At 45.8% G+C, this 24,380-nt stretch overlaps 1 protein-coding gene across 3 annotated transcripts in view; it reads right to left on the bottom strand.

Annotated features, from left to right (window-relative positions):
• The window catches only part of TBC1D2B (TBC1 domain family member 2B), an 87,908-nt gene that overhangs the window by 53,709 nt on the left and 9,819 nt on the right, over positions 1-24,380 (bottom strand). For all 3 annotated transcript variants that reach the window (XM_021098841.1, XM_021098840.1, XM_021098842.1), the window contains exon 2: positions 9,214-9,367. In XM_021098841.1, coding sequence (XP_020954500.1) covers positions 9,214-9,367 — 154 coding nt within the window. The remainder of the gene's footprint in view (positions 1-9,213; positions 9,368-24,380) is intronic.

Below are 24,380 nucleotides of genomic sequence, written 5' to 3'. Positions count from 1 at the left end.
ACCGGCCTACGCCAGAGCCACAGCAACGTGGGATCCGAGCCTCGTCTGCAACCTACACCGCAGCTCACGGCAACGCCGGATCATTAACCCATTGAGCAAGGGCAGGGACCGAACCCGCAACCTCATGGTTCCTAGTCGGATTCGTTAACCACTGCGCCACGACGGGAACTCCTGACCCAGTTTCTTACAGTATATTTTTAATGCATACTACATAAAAATACAGTCTACAGGTGGCTACGGTGTTCTGCAACCATTTTCATCTAAAGTGGGTCCATGTTTCTCAAAGGAAAGTTGTATATGTCTCAAACCATCAAATGTTAATAGCATCAGCCCAGGGAAAGAGGCTAGGGCTCTTCTCTGCTGTCTTGTTAATCAGTAAACCCAGCATGAAGCTGAGATCATGGCCCTCTCACAGACAAGGAATAATTCCTAGAATAAATTATTAGGTAAAAAAAAGCAAAGTGCAGACCAGATTACGCTAATGCTCTTTTGTATAAGAAAGTGAGGGAATAAAATATATACATACTTACTAATTACAAAGAGTGACAGATAAAAAAAAGTTTGCATACAAAGGATGGCAGTTTAGTAAATTCACAGGCAAATGTATTGATGCTAGAGCATGATCAAATTTCAGAATATATTTTTAAAATGTAAATGTCTGAAATATTTAAGTTGCAATACGATGCCCAAGATTTGCTTCAAAATAATATTGTTATTTAACAAATAATAACTGTCTCAAATAACATGTATTTGCTTCCAAACAACAAAATTAAATGGGTAGCTATATCAATGAAACAATATGGGTCATAAAATACTAGTTGTTGATACCACCTAATAAACATGCGGATAATATTATATTATTCTCTCTTTGCGTATGCTTAAAATTTCCCATAATACAAACTTACTTTTCTAACATTTGGTTAAGATGTATGCAATAATACTTTGTACTCTTCCACATGATATAATCTCTCTGAGAATATACATGTTTGTAAACAGAATTTAATATTGTTTCACAATTATCCATTTGATCCATATACCTCCCTTTAATTAAGCATTCCTACACTGGCAACATCAACCATCAATCTTTTAGGAGAAACAGAATCAAAGTGGAATGCTGAACACTGATATTCAAGAAAAAAATTGCTTTCTAATCAGATGAGCACATAACCTGAGCCACTTAGGCCAGGTCACTGTGAAAGTCAGTGGAATCCTGGACTCAGGGGCCCTGGAAAACTGATGTTCCAAAAGAGAACACCTTATGACAGGCTCACACATTGTTGGAAGCTCACTAACTTGACCACAGTCAGTGTGGGAAGGGCTCCAGGAACACAATGGGGAAAGAAACGCTGGGGGCGACACAAAGCCATGGCTGTGTATCCACCAGAGGATCTGGGGCCTGGCCAGGAGAGTCAATACCTGGCTCATAGTAGGATTCTGAGTAGGAAAAGCAAGAGGGTGTGCTGAGTGCCAGAAGAATTACAGGGATGGCAATGGATTACAAGAGTAGGTCCAGAAGGCCTGTAATTACAAATCACCATTGATGCTTCCTTTTTTTTTTTTTTTTTTTTTTTTGTCTTTTTAGGGCATATGGAGGTTCCCGGGCTAGGGATCCAATCGGAGCTACAGCCACTGGCCTATGCCACAGCCCCAGCAATGCCAGATCCGAGGAGAGTTTGTGACCAACACCACAGCTAACGACAATGCTGGATCCTCAACCCACTGATGGAGGCCAGGGATCAACCCTGCATCCTCATGGATCCTAGTCAGATTCGTTACTGCTGAGACACAAAGGGAACTCCTGATTCCTGATTCTTGGTTCAAATTACCACCATGTACAAAGCACGAGGTACCTAGGCAGCAACAATGAGACAGAGTTCTTGCTCTAAAGAGAAACACATCTAGGAGAGAGACATCAAATGAGTAAATGTAAGCTCCAAGTCACCTCTGAAAGCATCGAGTCCCTGATCTTCTGAGGCTTATTTAGGGTTTAGGAGAAACCTCAGGGATTTTCAGAGGGAGAAAAGGAGAGGGTCTACCCTCAGCCTCACTCTTTGGTTCCTCTTTCCTCTATACACCAGAGTTCCACTTGAGCTTTCACTTGGCTAAAGAGTTCTAATAAACACATAAAAAATAAGCTCGAACACCACTAATCAGGTCTCGTCTCCTCTACTGACTTCATTTGTCAGGACAGGAAGGCCTACAGTCAGGGCTAGAAGGCAGTCACCTGCCCCCGCGGTGACAACTGTCAAAGGGCAGGTGCAGTACCCTCACAGGCAAAGCCTTACAACTCTACGCTGAGCCAGGAAATAAACACAAAGCACTGCAAGCCGAGTCCGGCCCCTCCTTCCTGTGTGGGCTGCCAGCAAGGAGAGCAGCGGCCCCTCTGTGGGTGAGGCTGTCAAGTGCTCTCACAGGGCCCTGCGCCTGTTACCAAGCTGCCCAGGCCTTGCGGCAGCCCTAGGCCCACACTGGAAACGCTTCCTGAGGAACTCGGGCCCTGGGGGTGGGGTGCGAAAAGGGGACTGGAGGCCAGGGAGGATGTTGGCACAACAGACTATTTCTCAAAGTCATTATTTGATGTGAAAAAGAAGCCATTTCCCAGTTTTAGCTATTATTGTTTTGTCTGGTTTTCTGTTTTCAAAAGACCACGTGAGATGTCCTAAATTAAAAGTGGAGCTGCTGGCTTCTCCTCAATTCACGTCCTATCATTAGCATTCAGGGAACTGCCTTAACGAGGACACAAACTAGGACAAGGCAGCATTTCCTTGAAGTCCTTAAGCAGATGGAGTGGATTTATGAATGTATGCTTTATCTTGCAGCTTCAGTGGGGAGAGAAAAATCTGTGTGCTTAAAGAGTTTTGGTGTTGAGACCGTCTCCATTATTTTAAAAATTTCTCAAATGCCTAAATGACACTGCTGAGAGAGCTTTAGAGTACGAAAATTTACATTTCCTGGCTTCTGATTCCAGCGTGGCCATCCCCGGATCTCCAGGAGTCCTTCTCGCTGGACACTTTCTAACACCAGGGGCCCAGAGTCTCCTGCCAGGATCCACACGGGGAAGGATCCTGTGCACATCTGGTACCTCTGTGAACACCCCCACCCCACCCCCGCTCCTGGACCGCTGCCTCAATCAGGCCCAGGACCCCTGCCACAGGAGACCTCCCATAAAACCAATGATGTGGCGGCGGAGGCGGCAGCCCAGAGGGAAGGGAAGAGCACTGAGGAAAGGCCGTTACACGTGTGTCACAAAACATGCAAGAGAGTCTGCAAGTCCCCGCTGGGACCCAGCTGGAGGACTTTTTAACCTGAAAAAGCTTCGTTCCCCCTTTACGGAAATGAGTTTAATCCAGCTTGTGAGGGTTGGTCAGGGGCTGTAGTCACCTTCCAAATGAGGCCCCATGTGCATCTAAGCCCAAAACGAAGAAGCAGCCCAGCCCCCGGGTGTGAGAGCCCCCCTGGGGGACAGTCCACATATCTGGGACCACCTGTCCATCTGCTCTCTTCTCACAACGGCTATAAATCCTGTGAGGAGAGCTGGACCCTAGTCTGACCTTCTAAGAGCCGTGTGCCCAACAGCAGGCACAGAGGGGCTCACTAGACCCGAGTGAAAGGCTGCAGAGATGAATAACAGCCAACTGCGGGCAGCAGCCGGAGCCTGCCATTGCTCTCTTAGGGGCCACACTCGCCATCCCTCCTGACTCCCCGGCTCCTGCGACCTCACCTCTGAGAGACCCCCTGAACTGGGAGTGGGGGAGCACCCCTGACTCCGGGGTTTCCTGCTCCCTGCTTCCCTGCATCCGGTGCAGTTGCCCTGTTACCCTGCATTCACTGCACCCGATGCCACACAGAGCCAGGCCAGCCTGTCCCCACGGGCACCACACCCCAGCCTTCAGTGGACAGTCTCCTCAGCTCTTTTCCAGGAGGCTCCCATAGGCTCCACCAGATATGGCCAGATCTAACCCCCTCACCATCTCCCTCCTTTCAAAGCCTGACACTAGGAACCACAGCGCCTTCGATCTAGAAGGGACCTCACAGAGCATCTTGTTTGCAGATGGGGGAAGTAGTGTGTGCCCGAGGTTCCAGAAGCTTTCTCCACTAGATCAGGCTGCCTCTCAGATACGACACCGACAATGACCATGACTTATGCTTTAAAACGACACATGGCATTTTGTAGCATTTTACAAACAGGATTACATAAAAGCACAGCTGCTTTGATGACTCTAGGGAACCGTGACATGACACGATTCCGTGGAATTCCTACAGCAGTGCTAAAGCAGATGGTGTCCCATCCTCCTGGCTCCCCCCTGCCAGTTCTAGAGCTTGCACCAGACAGGAGGCGGCTGCAAGGCATGGCCACTTCCCCTCCCCTCCCCCCCACAAGCTGCCAGAGCACAGCAGTTACGGTCAGGGCTGCTTCAGAGGAGGAAATGTGCAGTCATCCCTTAAACCATCTTCACCGTACCATTTTCAGCAAGAAATGCCCCCAAACTCAAACATGCACTTAGGCACTGAAGCCTCCTGTGTGCATGTGGCTTCTGGACTCCTGAACTCTCCAGAAGTCTTAAAAGAACAACGTCTTGTCCTTCCTGGCTTGCTTGCTTATTAGCTGATATGGGATGTGAGGTAAGCAGACTGGGCTGGACGTACATTTTGTAATGAGGCTATTGGCTCCTCACAGGCCTCCTGTAGGTTCTGGCTGCTCATTCCCAACAGCAAAACAGTCTGCATTCTCTAGATTTTATCTGTGCAAATTATTCCTTTGTGTTGAAACTAGGTCTTTATCTCTCCAAGCAAGGAAGATAGCAGAGTGCTGTCTGAGGCCAGGCATACTTTCAGAGGCCAGGCTGCAGATGGAAGGCAAACGGATCAGACAAAAAGGTGACAAAGTCATTCCACTTTCTAAGACCTGACTGACTAATACAAAGCTGCGAATTCCAATCACACAGATGAACGGACTCTTACTCTGTCACACAAACTCTAGGTAGGCAATTACGTGACAGTGCTAGCTGCCTGTCCAGTACTCGCAGACCCTGGTTTTGATGGTGGCCACATTGGGCTCAGCTAAAACGCCCGCCTCCTCAAACTCCAATCCAGCTAGAAATGGCTCTGTGGCACAGTTCTAGCAATGAGGCGTAAATCAAGAGTTTCTGGGAAAGCTTTCTGCTTTTTCATATATAGGTGCCACTCCCAAAGGCAGCTCAAATTAGTAGGAAAACTAATATTCTAAGGTCGAGCTACAGAATGGGTCCCTGCATGGCCCTGGCGAGTAACATAGCCAGCTATGAACTGCCTGTCAAGAGATGACCTCTATTTGTAAATCCCTAGTAGGTTCCCTGTTAATTGTAGCTGGGGGTAATCCTAACAGATTCAAAAGGATAATACATGGAGTTCCCATCATGGCTCAGTGGTTAACGAATCCGACTAGGAACCATGAGGTTGCAGGTTTGGTAGCTGGCCTTGCTCAGTGGGTTAAGGATCCAGCGTTGCCATGAGCTGTGGTGTAGACCGCAGACGTGGCTCGGATCCACGTTGCTGTGGCTCTGGCATAGGCCGGTGGCTACAGCTCCAATTGGACCCCTAGCCTGGGAACCTCCATATGCCGCAGGAGTGGCCCTTGAAAAAGCAAAAAGACAACTACAACAACAAAAAAAGGATAATACATGTGTACATATATGTGAGACACAGACACCTTTACACTGAACATGTGGTTTCCTGTCTGATCCTCATACTGAGGGGACACAGGACCGGGGGTGGACAAGGTTGTTGTTAGTGTTCCTTCCAATCCCCTCCAGCCAAGTGCCTGGCCTGGGGCCTGCATGGTGCCCTCTGCCCTCCTTCTCCCTCAAAGCTAATCCCATCTTTTAATCCTCCAGTTCTTCCACCATAAATCTCCCAACTCTTCCCATTTTTTTCCATCCTCCCTGCTGCAACTCTAGTCAAGGCCACTAGGATTTCTAGGCTGGACCACCGGTCTCCCTGCCAAGGAATCCATTCTCTCCCACTCGGCTATGGTAATCTTCTCAAATGCACATTTGACCCTATCACTGTGCTTATCTTAGGTCTGGTCCCTGATCATCTCTCTGCTTTCTCTGTGTCACTCCTGCCCACCCCCTCTACCTTCGAGTCACGCCCTGGTCTCTAGGGTCTCTAGGGTCTCCAGGCCTTTCCTTCCTGACTCACTCGGCCAGGTCTGACCTCATCTTCGGGCCCCAGTTCGGCCACCTCCTAGTCCAGGAAGCCTGCTCTGATACCGCCAAGACTCTACCCTTCAACGCTGATGTGCAGGTCGGGCTCCTGTGCTCATTCTGGCCCAGTGCTTACAAGATGGCATTGCACCGGCCTCTGTGCCTGTCTGGATCCCTCACTAGACCATACATGCCTTGAGAACATGGACTGTGATTTATTTATCTTTATATCTGGCACCACGCCTCGATGCAGGAATGCCTAGCGTGAAAGACTCAATGAACAATCTCCACGTGACAGATGAAGAAACAGAGGCTCAAAAAGAGAAGTATGCTCAAGATACTACAGCACAGATCAGCAGAGTTTTCCTTAAAGGGACAGATAGTAAGAGATTCTTTAAACTTCTGAGCCAAATGGTTTCTGTCTCAACTATTCAACTCTACCCCTGGTGTGCAAAGGCAGCCACAGACAACATGCAAATAAATGAGTGGTGCTTTATTCCAATAAAACTTCATTTCCACAGGCTGCAGTTTGCTACCCTTTACTAGAGAGAAAATGACTCACTCAGTCTGACAGATAGTAAATATCAGATCCAAGATTCAAACCCAGGCCCACATGGCTTCTTCCACCAGATGAGCTGCCTTCCAAGACACAGCTGCTTGTCAATGGGGATGTTTATTCCCCTTGTGTTTCCCCACGTTGACTTTAGGTGCTAGGAGGGTACCGATGGATGACACCCATTAGACAGATGAAAATGTTACCAAAAACTGGATAACAAGGAGAGGAGAGTAAGAAACGTTTTTACTTTTTAATGCAAATCAGAGTTAGAAAGACATGTCTTCAATCCTAGCTAGAGTCAGCATGGTTTAGGCTAAGCTAAACCTACTTTAACCAATTTTTATCTAAAATGACGATAAAACGAAAGGGCTACAATCTAGCTTTTTCTTCTTGACTTCCTTCTTTGTCGATTTTCTGATTGCCTGACGGTGCCAAGTTTCATTATTTGTTCTTAAAAGCTATCTAAAAATCAGCAGAAGTTCAAACGTTTTCTGTACATAAAATCTTCAAAGGCATTCCACAGGTCTTAGAAAAGTCCAGAGTCCCAAGTGCAGAGGTTCAGGCCCTCCCCAGCTCAGCTCACGGCCCCTGGGTTTTGGTCCTTCCATACACTCCTCTTTAGGTTACTGGAGGGCACTCTGCTCCTCTTACCCACCCTGACTCCTGGGCATCCTCAGGTCTCAGAGGGGGTCCCCACCTACCCTAAAGTTGTGCTCAACCAGGCACAGCTCTTGGGACCCTGTGCCTTCCCTGTCATGTTATCTTACTTCTTCACACTCGGCTAGACTTGAAATTCCACGAGGGGAGGATCCAAGCCTATAAGGCATTTACTTGCTGAATGGATGAGTAAATAAATGCCCAGGGTGCAGACCCTCAAGCCCCACACCAGAGTCCCAAAGCCAAATGTGGGCTACAGGTGTTTTCTCCAGCTCCCCAGCTTCAGCACTTTGGCTTAAAAATGGAAAGATACATGTTATAAAGAGACCACGGCGCTAGTCGCCACTCCCTGCCCCTCTTTTGGTCTAATGCCTGAGTGTATCTTAGAGAGAAGTACTTGGGGTCCTCAGAACAAAGGAAATGAGACAAAATGAGCATCGTCTGTGCCAAAGGCACCAGCTACCACCTTGAATACTGGAGTTTCCTGGCAGGTTGCCAACATTGCAAATGACTGATACTGACTTATAGAACTTCTCTGGATCAAAAGTTCCAGAAGAGCGGCATTTTTGAAAAACTCAGTCATCAATGAGCAGGAGTGTGAACTAAACATAGAGGGGGTTCTGGCTTGAAAAATGGAGGCATCCCCTGAGCTCTTGGTATCATTAGTGTTTAGGACATTCATGAAAATGACCTAGAATTTTCACGGCGCAACAGATCAACAGGAATGAAGTACCCACAGTAATTTCTCATGGTCTGACCAGAGGGGGTAACATGATAAAAAATATGGTGATTGGTAAAAAAACAAGGTTGGCAGGAAACACAGGGGATGTGGAGGGAAAAAATTATTTTAAAAGTCCAAGAAGGTGTTTGCTTGCAAACCAAGTCGGCTGCACATGTGCCAGTGCTACCACTGATTTACCGAGAGCTCAAGTGCAGCCAGTGTTCTGGGCAAAGGTCCCCAGGGGCTGGGAAGTTGGGACCACACCTCTTTACAGGCGCGAGAACTGGCCTGTACTGGCTAAATTCCACTATGAACTCCTTTGATCCTTAAGAAATGTTGGTGTGATGGCCTGGCCCTTTCACACCTTACTTCCAGCCTCAGGGGCTGCTTTTTCTGGGCTTGCTTTCTTTCTTGTGTGAAGAAAGGGTTCTCCACAAATAGAGCCCCACCTCTGCAGTCTGCAGGAGGCGGGGTGGGGGATGGTCTGTGAATAACTATCATCCTGTTTTTTGTCTGACAGGGCTCGGCACAAGCGACAGTCACAGGGGGTTTAATTTTTGATATTCAAATATAAAACCACATCATGGCTACACTGCACCTGGCCAGGATTAGCATGAGTTGTGGAAATGCCACAGCTCCAGGTTAGAGGGAATCTGACTGAGTCTGAGAGGTAAGGCCCTCCCAGTGGGCATCCCTGAGCCGTAGTGAGCGCCCTGGAGCACCTTCCCCACCTGCACAAGCACCTGGGACTCTACCACTCCTCCCCGGAGGGACTGTGGGCCTGGGGGCTTCACCTGCACAGAGGGTGGAGAGCAGGCTGGCCCCACAGTCAGACTGGACCTCAGCACCGCGGCCTGCTCCCTCTGCCCTCAGCCTACCACCTCTTCAGGGGGCTTGGTACATGTTGTGCCTGACTCCTGAGGTTGTCATTAGGTTTAAATGCAATCTTGTACATGGAAGCAGAAGCCCTGAGTGACTGTGCAATGCTGCCTATTCAAAAGGGATCATCACCAGTATTTCCCTGCTAAGCTGACTGGCTATGTCAAATGTTGATACACAAGCAGTGACACAGTTCCCTTCCGCGTCTGACCTACCTGTGTTATCTCTGGCCACAAGACCCTTAGAAAAATCCCCAGGAGTCGGGGAGGTCCTGCTGTCCCACTTTACCAGGTCGAGACTGTTGCAATATTCCCATCTCTTCTGCTGAAGCTCTTGTAACCAGTAAGTCATGAGTTGACGATTAGGGGCCTAAAAAGAAGGAAGGAAGAAAGCGTCATGGGCACCGATAAGATGAAGAACTTAAAAAATTAATTATGTTTACAGAGTTCCCATTGTGGCTCAGCAGGTTAAGAAGCAGAGACAGTGTCCATGAGGATGCAGGTTCAATCCCTGGCCTCCCTCGGTGGGTTAAAGATCCAGTGCTGCCACAAGCTGCAGTGTAGGGCACAGATGCAGTAGGATCTGGTGTGGCTGTGGCTGTGGCACAGGCCAGCATCTGCAGCTCTCATTCGATGCCTAGCCCAGGGACTTCCACATGCTACAGATGCAACTATTAAAAAAAAAAAAATATATATATATATATATATATACACATACACACACACATATATGTGTGTGTATGTTTTGTGAGGACAGACAGGACACTTTATCACATGAAAGGGGGAGTTCTCTTTGCCACAGGTCAAAGAAATGTCAATTTCAAGACTAGTAGCTTTTGTTCACTACAATTGGGTCAAGGAAACAGCAATTTTTATATAAAGGATTTAACCTTAATAATAAGAAATCTTTTTAAATTCTAAAATTACAGAATGATTTATAACATTTTCCTCAAAGGTTTTAGGAAAGCTTGATATTCCTAGTGCTCTCTCAACTCTGAGTATCTACAAATTCCATCTTAAGAAATCAAATCTCACATAGGTATGGAGGATACCCTTGTCAAATCAAATCAAGTAATGGTATTTAAATTCTGTCAGCATCTGCGAAAGTGTGTAAAGGAAATGTGGATTAAAAACTAGAGGGAACATTTATTACAATGGCCAAACTTTTTACAAATGGACAATACCAAGGGCTGGAAAGGGTATAGGACAACTGGAACTTGCATTCACTGCTGCTGGGGGTGTAAAATGGTGCAGCTCTTTGGAAAACAGTCTGGCAGTTCCTTATAAACACATACTAAGTGACCTAGCAATCCCACTTCTAGGTTTTCAGCCAAGAGGAATAAAAACATATATTAATGCAAAAGCCTGCATGCAAGAGTTCAGAGGATTTATTCATAATGACCAAAAATTAAAAACAAGCCAAATGTCCTTCATCTGGTGAAGAGCTCAACAAACTGTGGCATGTCCATACAATGGAGTACTATTCAGCTATGAAAAGGAGAAAACCAGTGATTCACACAGCATGGATGAATATTACATGCCTATGTGAAAGAAGCAAGTCCCCAAAGGCTACATATGTATGATTCCTTTTATGTGACTTTCTGAAAAGGCAAAACTATAGGGACAGAAAACAAATCTGTTGCTGCCACGGCTTGAGTGAAGCAAGTGGCTGACCACAAAAGGGCAGCACAAGAGGATTTGGGGTAATTGATTTATTCTGCATCATGACCATGGTGGTAAATACACAAGACTATGCATCTGTCCAAACTCAAAGAACTATATGCCACAAAGAGTAAGTTTCACTATATACATTAAAAAAACAAAACAAACAAACAAACAAAAACAACCAAGATGTGGAGGAAACCCCAAACAATGAACCTAGATGTAGGTTCAAACAAGCTAGATAGCAATTGTGGGTCACAGGGCTGCCGCCCCCGCCTCCCACCACAAAGGGGTCCCAAAGAGAAGGATGTCATGGCATGACCATGGGAGCCTTATCATCAACAGCGTCTAGTGTGGTGTGCAAACATCAGACATGGTGGTTCCCAGGTTAGAGGCAATCAGGAAAACTGCTTCACAGGCCTGATGGAAAGTGGCAAGCCAGAGACCAAACCTCTACTGTCCACAAGCAAAGGACGACCTCCTGGTGCTCTGGCTACAACCTGGACTCTTTTTTACTGACACTTGCATACTGAGCCCCAGTAAGGAAAATTACTCACTACAGGATCTCTGGGTATCCTGCAGAAAATTCTTCCATTTATCACCCAAACCATCATTTTATCTATGCATTTAACCAACATTTACTATTAATGGATACTGGTCAGATTTGTTTCCCCTGCCACAACACGAACTCCAACATTTACTATTAACATGTATTTATCAGGTACCTGGAATCAGGGCTTGTGAGAAAGATAGGAAAAATAAATCAGTAATTTCAAGAGTGTGTTAAGGAGTTCCTGTCGTGGTTCAGTGGAGTCCTAAATGTGACTAGCATCCATGAGGACGCAGGTTTGATCCCTGGTCTTGCTCAGTGGGTTAGGGATCTGGCGTTGCCATGAGCTGTGGTGTAGTTCGCAGACGCAGCTTGGATCTGGCATTGCTGTGGCTGTGTTGTAGGCCGGTGGCTACAGCTCCAATTGGACCCCTAGCCTGGGAACCTCCATATGCCATGGGTGCAGCCCTAAAAAAACAAACAAAAAAAACAGTGTGTTAAGTATTATGACAGAGGTCCGAGTGGGCAAGGTGGGGCTGATGTGACCAGAGGGCACTGAGGAAAGGAATCTAACCATGCAGAGGAGAAGGGACAGGGCAAGGTCCTGAAAGTTTAAGAAAACTGCTACCTAGAGGTTCAAAAGTTCACAGTATTGGCTTAATGTCTACCTTCTCCAATAAGACAGACTTACTGGAGAAGTCTCCATTTCTCTAGCATCAAGCTCAATGCCAGACACACATCTGTTCAATACAGAAGTGAAGAAGTAAATGAACAAAAAATCATGAAGTGATGCAGGAGCTTGGTCTTAAAGGGGACAAAGGTGGTGGCCTGATGGACAAGACAGAAAGAGGAGGATCCAGGCAGAGAAGAGAGTGTGTGCCACGGCCAGAGGCACGACAGCACGGGCCATGCCCAAAGGGACTAAAGTGCCTTCCTGGATTCTTGGCAGGACAATGAGGAGCTCAAAGTCACTGCTCTTAAAAGCAGTTTCGGGGCGGGGGAGTAGGGGAGAATTGGGAAGAAGCAGAGGTCAGGTGGCAGAAGGGACTCGAGCAGGCCCAGGAGCCCTGAAGCATAGCTGGAGTCTGAGGGGCAGCTGGGTTGCAGGGTGGACAGAGGGACAGTTAGGTCTTGGCCTGGCTCCAAGGCAGGACAAAGAGAAGGGGAGACTGGCTAGAAGTGTAAGGCGCTTGGAGACACAGCCATGGGAGTCCAAAGCCCACCTAGTCCCTCCCCCACCCTCCTTCTACAGACTCCATATTGAGCCCCCCGACTCCCAAACCCCAACTTAGAGGAAAGTGTGTGTGGGGGCAGTGTGTGCATGTGTGTGCATATGTGTGCATGTGTTCTAGTCCTTGCACCAGCTCTCCTGCCTGGCCCCCATCCCCATCCCAGTCAGAAGAGCTGTCAGATCTGTCACTAGCTGTCCCTAGCTGTCTCCTGCAAGGCAGGCACCATGAGAAATGTGCTTTTTTTTTTTCAGTTAGTTCTTTTTTTTTTAATTATAGTTGATTTATAATGTTGTGCCAATTTCTGCTATACAGCAAAGCAACTCAGATATATACTTACATACATATATATACCTACACACACACACATATATACATATACATATATATATATACACACACACACACACACATTCTTTTTTTATATTCCTTTCCATCATGGCCTATCCCAGGAGATTGGATACAGTTCCCTGAGCTACACAGTAGGACCTTACTACTTATCCATTCTATTCTTTTTTAATCTTTGTAGGGCTGCACCCACAGCATATGGAAGTTCCCAGGCTGGGGGTCGAATTGGAGCTGCAGCTGCAGGCCTACACCACAGTCACAGCAATACAGGATCCAAGCCACCTCTACAACCTACACCACAGCTCATGGCAACGCCAGATCCTTGACCCCACTGAGTGAGGCCAGGGATCGAACCTGAGTCCTCATGGATACTGGTTGGACTTGCTACCACTGAGCCACGATGGGAACTGCCTACCTACCCATTCTAAATGTAGTAATTTGCATCTACTAACCCCTAACTCCTAATCATTCCCTCTCCTTACCCACTCCCCCTTGGCAACCACAGGTCTGTTCTTTATGTCTGTGAGTCTGTTCCTGTTTTGCAGATAGGTTCATTTACATATTTTAGATTCTACATATAAGTGACATCATATGGTATTTGTCTTTCTAATTGACTTCACTTAGTATAATCTCTAGTTGCATCCATGTTGCTGCAAATGGCATTATTTCACTTTTTGTGGGGTTTTTTGTCTTTTTGTCTTTTTAGGGCCACACCCACGGCATATGGAGGTTCCCAGGCTAGGGGTCCAATTGGAGCTATAGCCACCGGCCTACAACACAGCCACAGCAATGTTGGATCCGAGTGGCATCTGCGACCAACACCACAGCTCACAGCAAAGCTGGATCCTTAACCCACTGAGCAAGGCTAGGGATGGAACCTGCAACCTCATGGTTCCTAGTCAGATTTGTTTCCACTGCACCACAATAGGAACTCCTATTCCGTTTTTTTTAACGGCTGAGTAGTATTTCATTGTATATATGTACCACATCTTCTTAATCCAGTCATCTGTCAATGGATATTTAGGTTGTTTCCATGTCTTGACTACTGTGAATGGTGCATGTATCTTTTTCTTTTCCTTTCTTTTTTAAGTTACTATTATTATTACTATTTTTTAATAGCAACAAGTGTAGCATATGGAAATTCCTGGCCTAGGGGTTGAATTGGAGCTGCAGCTGCTGGTCTATGCCACAGCCACAGCAATGCCAAATCCAAGGCACATCTGCAACCTACACTGCAGCTTGCAGCAATGCCAGATCAAGGCCGGGAAATGAACTAGCATCCTCATGGATACTACTCGATTCTTAACCTGAAGCTGAACCATGATGGGAATTTTTTTTTTCTTCAATTTTACGGCTGCATCCACGCATATGGAAGTTCCTTGGGCAAGGGACTGAATCCAAGCCACATCTGTGACCTATGCCACAGCTGTGGCAACACTGGATCCTTTAACCTGCTGCACTGGGCCGAGAATCAAACCTACACCTCCACAGTGACCTGAGCCATTGCAATCGGACTCTTAACCCACTGTGCCACAGCAGGAACTCCAGGATATGTCTTTCTGAATTATAGTTTTGTCTGGATATATGCCCAAGCGTGGGATTGCTGGATCATATGGTAGTTCTATATTTAGTTTTGTGAGGAACCTCCATACTGTTTTCCATAGTGGTTGCACCAATTTACATTACCACCAACAGTGCAGGAGGGTTCCCTCTTCTCCACATCCTCTCCAGCATTTGTTATTTATAGACTTATTAATAACGGCCATTCTGACTGGTGTGAGGTGGTTACCTCCCTGTAGTTTTGATTGTATTTCTCTAATAATTAGTGATGTTGAACATCTTTTCATGTGCCTATTGGCCATCCATATGTCTTCTTTGGAGAAATGTCTATTTAGGTCTTCTGCTTATTTTTTAATGGATTGTTTGTTTTTTTGTTGTTGTTGTTGAGCTGTATGAGCTGTCTATATAAAATGGGAAAAAAGACAGCCTCAAACAAGTAGTACTGGGAAAGTTGGACAGCTGCATGTAAATCAATGAAATTAGAACACACCCTCCCACCATGTATAAAAATAAACTCAAAATGGCTTAAAGACTTAAACATAAGACATGGCACCATAAAACTCCTAGAAGAGAACACAGGCAAAACATTTTCTGACACACATTGCACAAATGTTTTAGGTCAGTCTCCCAACACAATAGAAATAAAAACAAAAATAAACAAATGGAACCTAATCAAACTTACAAGCTTTTGCACAGCAAAGGAAACCATAAAAAAAAAAAAATGGAAAGACAATCTACGGAATGGAAGAAAATATTTGCAAATGTTGCAACCGACAAGAAATTCACTTTTTACAAGGAAGACTTTTTCCTTCAAATTTCTGGGGAAATTAAATCTGACTGGGGAACAATTAGTAACCTCTCAATCATCTCTCCCTAAATTCCTGGGGCAGGAAAACTTTTGGATCATATGCTTTCAGTGTCTGACATATTATTCATATCATAGAAATCTGGTCAATAAGGCAGGCAAATACTACCTCAAAACAGTGATTAACTGGGGTTCATTCATTTCTTTTAAAAAAACATAGCAATCACTAAAATCATCTCAATGTCAATCCCCGAACAGCTGTGAAAGGCTGCTGGGAGCACATGGATGTGGGGCATGTGCTACGATCAAGGAGGCAGAAAAGTCCCCAAAGGTCCTTCCCTCAAGGGAGCTAAAACCCAAAGACAGGAGGGCACATCCATTATAAGATAGGGCAGAATTAAAAGTAAAACACAGCAAAATCAGCAGAAATCCACAAAGCCTCTGTGTTCCCCATTTGATATCTTTTTTTTTTTTTTTTTTTTTTTTTTGCTTTTTAGGGCCACACCTTCAGCATATGGAGGTTCCCAGGCTAGGGGTCGAATCGGATCTGCAGATGCCAGCCTACACCATAGCCTACATGGGATCTGAGCCTCATCTGCAACCTATACCACACCTCACAGCAACGCCAGATCCTTACCCACTTAGTGAGGCCTGGAATCGAACCTACATCCTCATGGATAGTAGTCAGATTCGTTTCTGCTGAGCCACAGCGGGAACTCTTCACTTGATATCTTTTAAACAGAGACTGACTTGAGGTTTGGCCTTACTCGGTCCTAAATAGATGTAGAATCACAAACCAGTCTCTTGGTTGCCCAATCTCGGTTAGTAATGTAAAGTTAGTCTAGATCTGCCGCAACCAACACAGTAGCTACTAGCCACACATGGCTGGTGAGCATGGGAAATACGGCCAGTATCACATGATGAAATAATTATAGATACACTGGGTTCAATAAAATATGTTTATTAAAATTAATTTCACCTACTTAATGTGAGTATCCCAAAATTTAAAAGTATATATCTGGCTCACATTATATTTGTACTGAACAGATCATGATGGCAAACCAATTCCATTTTGATAGCTAAGGGTGGGGGAGAGCTGGCTAGGTGGGAAACGGTTACAGGGATGGCCAAGGGCATGGGGATCTTGAGAGTGTGGGGCAGCCAACCTTATTCACCTCCCACAGGACACTATGACTCAAGGTCTAGGCACCTCCATGTCTCCAACTACCCCATGCTCTGCTAACATCCATGGAGATGCCAACATTATCATCATCATCATCATCATCATTCTCATTATTACTATTTGGCCACACCTGCAGCATGTAGAAAATTCTGAGCCAGGGATCGAACCTGCACCACAGCAGCAACCTGCGCCACTGTGGTGACCACACCAGATACGTAACCTGCTGAGCCACATAGGAAATCCGAGATGCCAGCATTATTTAGGGACCAAAAAGAATAGATCTGGCTGGCCTGGCTGATGGCTCACAGTGTTGGTACCTTCACTGCCCCCTCCCAAAAGAGGGCAAGTAGGACCCTCAAGGATCTGGCTTCACAGAGAGCACCTCAACGGGTCTACCATGTTGTAAGCCACATGGGAAGTCCTCCATGGGTGGATCATGGAGCTCCCTTCACTGAGCTCCAGCCCAGCTGGTGACACATGAGCCAGTCGATGCTGAAGCTTATCACCTCCAGCAGCACAACCTGGAGAGACTCAGTATCTGCCCCACCCTACCCCAAATGACCATCTTAAATGCTTTAGTCCCCCATTCTAGGGAACCAGATGGACATTCCAATCATGCTAGAAGGAGTGGAGATGAGGAAAGCTTCACGGCCCAGCAGAGTGAGAGCCAATGCCAGGTAAACATCCTACAGGCCAGATGTCAGCAGCTGCTGTCTGAAGGCTCAACAGGGCCATATCCTGAGTCTCCCCTCACTCCAGTCTCTCCAACTCCTACTCATTCTTCAAAACCCTATGCAAATGCACCTCCAAATAAGATTTCCCTGTCCTGAGCATGCATGTTCTCCCCACTCTCAGAACAGGGAGCTCACTGCACCTTGTAGCCCAGGACAGCTTCCCATGGTGATGGGGGCATTCCCTGTGAATTCTTCACTAAGTTCCTTAAAGACAGAGACAAAACCTGCTGGCCTCAATATCCCTAGCACAATGCCTGGAACACAGTTAAGCACTCTAATATCTGACTCACTCTCTCCTATATTCAGCTACTGCCTACTGCCTCAAGATTGCTAAAATTTTACTTCAAATATGGCACCAAGCCCAACATGAGAGACCAAGTCAAACATCTTGGAAAGCCATTCTGGCTGTTCCCTACAGAGCTGCATGAATGTCCTGAGAGTTAACGGCACACAAGGACTGGGTGGGTACAGTCCTGATATGACACATATCTGCTGCATTTAGGTGCCATGACAGGTGGTGCCAGTTCAGAGAATGAAAGCCAGGCCATGCCTCATCCAGCTTGTCCTGGAATTCGGTCCCTGAGAAGAACCATGTGATGCCTCTGCTCTTCCCAGATCTCAAGTAGCCGAAACCCAGAAGCTCACACTGGGGAGCCCCAGACACCTGCCCTTCTCTTGAACCCCAGGGACTTTCCTTCCTCTGAGCCCAGCCCTTTCCTTGGTGCTCAAGCAGCCTCACAATAAAGTTAATTCATCTTGACACATTTACTAAGGGCCCACTCTTGCAGGCAGGTGCATTACTTGGGGAGCAGCAATCTAGCAACACACACAGGGAGTCAGGACTCATCCCCCAACCACATTCTTGCGACACCACCAACTGAACCAAACTCTCTTACTCCCTGGGTCTCCAGCCCTTTGGTAAAGAATCTCCATCTACCAAGACTCAGCACATTTTAGCAGCTGTAATAATGCTCATCTCCTTTCACCTAAAACTCCATTCCTCAGAATCTAAAGTAATTCAAAAGAAGGAAAAGGGGGAAATACCACATACAGAAAAATGTTTGTTCATTTACTTGGCAAATATTTATTAAGAGTTGACTCAGGCCAACACAGCAGTCAACACCAGGGGTACAGAATTGCGTAAGACCTGGTCAAATCTTGCCTCTGAGACACTCCCAGAGAGCAAGCGGTTTCCTTTACCCTAGCGATAGACAGAAATGTGTTCACAATTATAATCAAAATATAAAATGCATATGCATTTAAGAAGCCCTTATGCATTACAGGAATTTTATTTTTATTTTTTATTTTTCATCAGAAAGGATTCTTTACTTTGCGAACCATCAGAAAAATGTGAGACATCCATGGGAGGTACAACCTCACTCCTGCCACACTGCTAACACTGACAGTAAGCCAGAGGGTGGAGCCTCAGCAACTCTCATTCACTGCAGACAAGGAGGTGTCCTGACAAGCCATGAGGGAAAGGCTCTGGCTTCATCTAGGAAGCCTGAAGAAGGCATGCATCCTGACCCCTCAGTTCCTCTCCTAGAGGATTCATTACAGGAACTTTAAAAAATCCAGGCAATGGAGTTCCCATCATGGCTCAGTGGTTGGCGAACCCAACTAGGATCCATGAGGATGCATGTTTGATCTCTGGCCTCACTCAGTGGGTTGGGGATCTGGCATTGCCGTGGGCTGTGGTGGGGCTCACAATCCTGTGTTGCTATGGCTGTGGTATAGGCCAGCAACTGTAGCTCTGACTGGACACCCAGCCTGGGAACTTCCATGTGCTGCAAATGTGGCCCTAAAAAGAAAAAAAAAAAAAAAAAAAAAAAACAGGCAAAATTCTAAAAAGTTCTTCATAGTATGGCAAAGAGATTATAAAATTCATCTGAAGTTTTACTTGGTTTTTTTTGTCTTTTCGTCTTTTTAGGACCACACCCGCGGCACATGGAGGTTCCCAGGCTAGGGGTCTAATCGAGCTGGAGCTGCCGGCCTACGCCAGAGCCATAGCAACATCAGATCTGAGCTGTGTCTGCGACCTACACCACAGCTCATGGCAATGCCAGATCCTGAACCCACAGAGCGAGGCCAGGGATTGAACCTGCAACCTCATGGTTCTTAGATTTGTTTCCATTTAGCCACGACTGGAACTCCTGAAGTTTAACTTTTGAGAACTGTGAAAAAAAAAGGCATGAGGCTTTGCCCTACCAATAGGTATATACATACACACATACATACATATATACACACACACACACACTTTTTTTTTTTTTTTTTTTTTTTGCCTTTTAGGGCCACACCCACAGCACATGGAGGTTCCCAGGCTAAGGGTCCAATTGGAGCTACAACTGCCAGCCTTCACCACAGCCACAGCAACGCAGGATCCAATCCGCATCACCACAGCTGACCTAAACCACAGAGCATGGCAACGCTGGATCCTAAACCCACTGATCGAGGCCAGGGATAGAACTCACAACCTCAAGGTTCCTAGTCGGATTTGTTTCCGATACCCCATGAAGGGAACTCCAGGAAGTATATTATACAGCCACAATAATTAAAACAGCACTCTACTGGCAGAGAATCAAAATACAGGGATAAAAATATATAAAATATTTATACAGCATTGCAAATTAAATCAGTGAGATATGTATTATTGAACAATGGTATTAGGACAACTGACTAAAAATTTGAAAAGAAATAAAAGTATTATGAATTATGACCTAGGTATGAAACTTATGTCACAATATAAAATAAAAAATAAATTCAAATTTGATTCAAGATTTGAATGTAAAATAAAAAGTCTTTAAAATAGTAGAAGATACCTATGTAATTAAAATTGAGTTTCTGTCTCTGTACCTTATAACAACAGTGGCATGGATTTCTGCCAAATTTTGAAGGTGTGCAAGGGATGATCTGACTTTAAATCCAGACATTGGCATGGCAGAAATTCACACGGAAGATATGTGCAGAGATCTCCTGAACAGCTAACACCAAGCACCATCAGTGGCCATGACGAAAGCCATGTGCACCCTGACGCTGTGGACGAGGAAAAGCAACACCCTTTCAGGACTGAGCCCCAGAATGAAAGCTCGAAGGGCTGATTTTCACACTGTAAGCCCCAGAGCTGCTTCTTGCAGGGACAACTCTAGGGAGCTGACTCCAGGCCGAGCAGGAACAATCACACATGGATATTCATGGGGTTGATTATTCTCCCCAACAACATGGAAGAAACTTCCCCTGTAATATTTCTGTTCTCTTGGAATGTAAAGGAAAGACAGCAGAGAAAGAAAAAGAAAGAAAGACAGCAGAGAAGATGTCTATGTGTCCAAAAATCACCATAAGCAAAATTAAAAGACAAAAGATAAAGTAAGAAAGAGCGCAAATGACTTGTGAGTCACTGAACGTGGTGTGGAGTTTCATGCCACCATAGTTCTGCAGCGGCACCTCACTCTGCCAGCACTTAGAGAAACCCTGTCTGCCTGGGAGCGCCTACTCAACTTTAAGAAATCAAACAAAAAACAAAAACAAAGCCTAACAGCAACACATTTTAGACCCTTATTTCAAATAATAATAACCCATGTTTGCTGCAGAAAATCTGGAAAACACAAAGGAAAAGACAATAAAATGAACATAATAACCATATCACCAGTAATAACCTCAATCAAACAAACAAAAAAGTAATACTATTAAATACCATTAAGTAAACAATTACTATATGCCAGACATTGTGCTAAACATTTTATACACACTCTCATTTAAAGCTCATAACAATCTCACAGGACAGTATTATCTACTTGGACTTTGGAACCTAACTGTGAGTTCACATCCCAGCTCCATCACTTGCTGGCTGTATTAGGCAAGTTACTTGAGGTGACTGGGATTCCTCATTGGTTAAACGGGAATAATAGGAATCTGCTTCCTGTCATGTTGTTATGAGGATTAAATGAGTTAATGCATGTTAAGCTCAGAACACTGCTTGGCACACAGTAACTGCTCATTAGGCATCAACTATCCATATTCTCATGATCACCCGAGATCTCACAGCAGTTGGCCCGGCCAAAATTCAAATCTGGGCCTGTGTTCCTTGCTATCAAAGGGAGGAAGGAGAAGAACATGTCCAAGACAAAATCCATCCTCTCAGCATTTCAGCAGGAATCAGAAGTTCCTCTATGGGAGTTCCTGTCGTGGCTCAGCAGAAATGAATCTGACTAGTATCCATGAGGATGTAGGTTCAACCCCTGGCCTTGCTCAGTGGGTTAAAGGATGTGGCGTTGCTGTGGTGTGGTCGCAGATGCGGCTCAGATCTGGAGCAGCTGTGGCTGTGGTATAGGCCAGCAGCTACAGCTCTGACTCAACCCCTAGCTGGGAACCTCCATATGCCGCAGATATGACCCTAAAAAGGCCAAAAAAAAAAAAAAAAAAGTTCCTCTATGGTCTTCCTCAGATTCTGACAGTACAGAAGATGCTCTGGACAAAGGAGGGTCAGCACAGCTTCACTGAGTTGAGAGCATGACCATTAATCAGACTATGAGGTGCTCCCACTGGATGCTCACAATTCTGCTCTAAGGACTTTTCTTTAAAAATAGACTGCAGCGAGTAATAATAAGACCACAAGCAAAACATGGAGAAGAAGAAAGAAACTGTTCTCCAGCATAATAGGACTGCCTGGTCTCCAAGTCCAACGAACCCCTTTGTCAGTTTCTCAGAATCAAGTTCCCAGACATTGTCCTGATTCATCAACTTTGGGCCTCTGAAAGAACGTTCTACCTCATTCTCCCCTCTCCAACCCTCTTCTGACATGTAGCCAACAAGGGCATATGTATTCCATGCTTAAAACTCTGATGGCTTCCAAGTGCCGAGCAACCTGGCATGGTAATCTGGCCTGCACTGTTCCACACTCTGCGAGACCATAGCCTCTCCGCCACACAACAGGCACATGGAAGTCAGCTTCAACGACCCCTGCTCTTACTACTCTGAACCCACTTGCGAACTCCTCAACACCCAGTTCAAACATCCCATCTAGGAGGTCATCTGACATCTCTTACAGAACCAATCATGTTAGATGTAATGACACAGCACTTCAGTCACCCCTTAGGGTGTAAACTCTGGTCTCCTCCCCAGAGGGTCAGGGCCTACCGGGTTTACAAGCCAGAAGAACAACATAAGTGTGGTCACAATGGAGCTGCTAGAAGGAGAATACAGATGTGCGAAGTTTGCATGTCAGAGAAAGCAATTCAAACTGCATGGATAGTTTGATTCAGTCATACTTCTTAAGAGGATGCAAAGCCTGATCTTGACGAAGGCATTTTTGTTTCTTGAATCTAAAGAAGGATATCTAGATTTCCAAGGTAGTTCTTTCATAGCAATAAAAAGCACAAGAGTATTGTAAATAGCCTGATAGTACAAAACAAAACTCAGATGAAAAACAGACTACAATCCCATATCTGATAAATAACTCTAGGTTCCAAATTTTCTTCTGAACATTTCAAAATCATGAGCCTGGAAACAATCTCAAGGGATCTGGCCCAGTACCAATGGAAAAAATAAAAAGTAATTTTTCCTTGGAAGGGTTTTGAAATCTTCTGTTTCAGCCCATTGGCCCAATGACTGAGGCTGACAAGCAAATAATACTGGATTTCCCAGTCCCTGGGATGAAGGATGCAACTGCAAAGACCTCTGCTCCTCTAGGGAACATGGTAAGTTCTAGGTAAGTTCTTTGTCTTCTTCTTCTTCTTCTTCCTCTTCTTTTTTTTTTTTGGCTGTCTCAGGCTTCCTGGTCCAGGGATCAGATCTGAGTCGCCATTGCAACCTATGCTGGATCCTCTAACCCACTGTGCCAGACTGGGGATCGAACCTGTGTCCTAGCACTGCAGAGATGCTGCTGACCCCACTGCGCCACAGCAGGAACTCCCTGCCTTTTCCTTTTTTTTTTTTTTTTTTTTTTGTCTTTTTAGGGCCACACCCGTGGCATATGGAGGCTCCCAGGCTAGGGGTCAAACCAGAGCTGAAGCTGCTGGCCTACACCACAGCAATGCAGGATCCAAGCCTCATCTGCAACCTACACCACAGCTCGTGCCCATGCCAGATCCTTAGCCCACTGAGTGAGGCCAGGGATCAAACCTTTGTCCTCATGGATGCTAGTCAGATTTGTTTCTGCTACGCCATGAAGGGAACTCCACTAACTTTGTCTTTTTAAACGGCGACCCAAAGGTCAGCATTTTCATATACTTTATTATGCAAAATAATTACATGAATTCTAATCTAAATGCTTTTCAAAGACTGAGCAAGAATCTAGGCGCCCATCCCCTCATTTTCCCTGTCTGAGAGGGAGGGGGGCAGACTCTCCTTGGGAAGGTACCCTGCTCCTCGCCCACTCTGGAAGCAAGGAGTTTTGCCCTCTCTAATGCTCAAGCTTCTGCTTTTAAAAAGCAAACAACCTGAAGGAATAGCCATTCCTTAAACCCATCTTTAACAATCTAATGGAGATCATGAACTGAAGGCAACGGACCAAGAGAAGAGAGCCTACCAACTGAACAAAGGCAAACACGTGTTCCAGTAAAGAGGACAACAAACATAACTAGGATGACAGATTTCACCAAGACAAGGGCAAGGACAGGCCACTCTCTGGGCCTGCTCTTCCCTGCAGGAAATGTGAAAGCCTGTCAAAATACTTTCTGTTTCAGGGGGAAGCGGAGCATGTGGCCTCTGAGTGACCACAGGGCTGCATTCCTATGGCTCCCTATCAGCTCTACCGTTGCACAATAAGAGAGCGCCAGGGTTTTATGAGCTTAGGATAAATAAAAACTCCTTCAGTGACAGCCAGCAGATTGGTGGACAGCCACACCCCACCTCTGCCTGTGATGGTTTCCCCACACCATGCAACACAGCAATGTTCTGGCTTGATGGTTTTTAACTTAAAAGTAGGACACAGGAACGGCTGACTGAATACGCAGTGTTAAGAACTGGGGTTTGGGAGGGGCAGATTCCCAGGCTCCGCCCATCGGAGATTAGGGGGCACCTGGGAGCCTGGCACTGGAAATCTGCCAAACTTTTGGTGAATTTACAGGACGGGAGGGGGAGCACGTTGATTTCTAACATCTTTTAAGATAGAACTGGTATCTCAGAAAACCGTCAGATGGTTCTACATCATTCGGTTATTCACCCCTCTGGGTGAAAAGGCAGGGGCTCTAAAAGCCCTTGCCAGCTATTTGGTGGTGGTAATCATTAAAACTCTCTCTCCCAGATGACACTCCTGTAAGGATGCCAGGCGGACACCATTGCCCTCCAGGAGCTCCCTACTGAATGGCCCTGG

The sequence above is a fragment of the Sus scrofa genome, chromosome 7 (assembly GCF_000003025.6).
Source record: "Sus scrofa isolate TJ Tabasco breed Duroc chromosome 7, Sscrofa11.1, whole genome shotgun sequence".
In the NCBI taxonomy this organism is placed as follows: domain Eukaryota; kingdom Metazoa; phylum Chordata; class Mammalia; order Artiodactyla; family Suidae; genus Sus; species Sus scrofa.
Note: the sequence above shows the minus strand (reverse complement) of the source record. Positions and strands in the feature narration are given on the sequence as shown.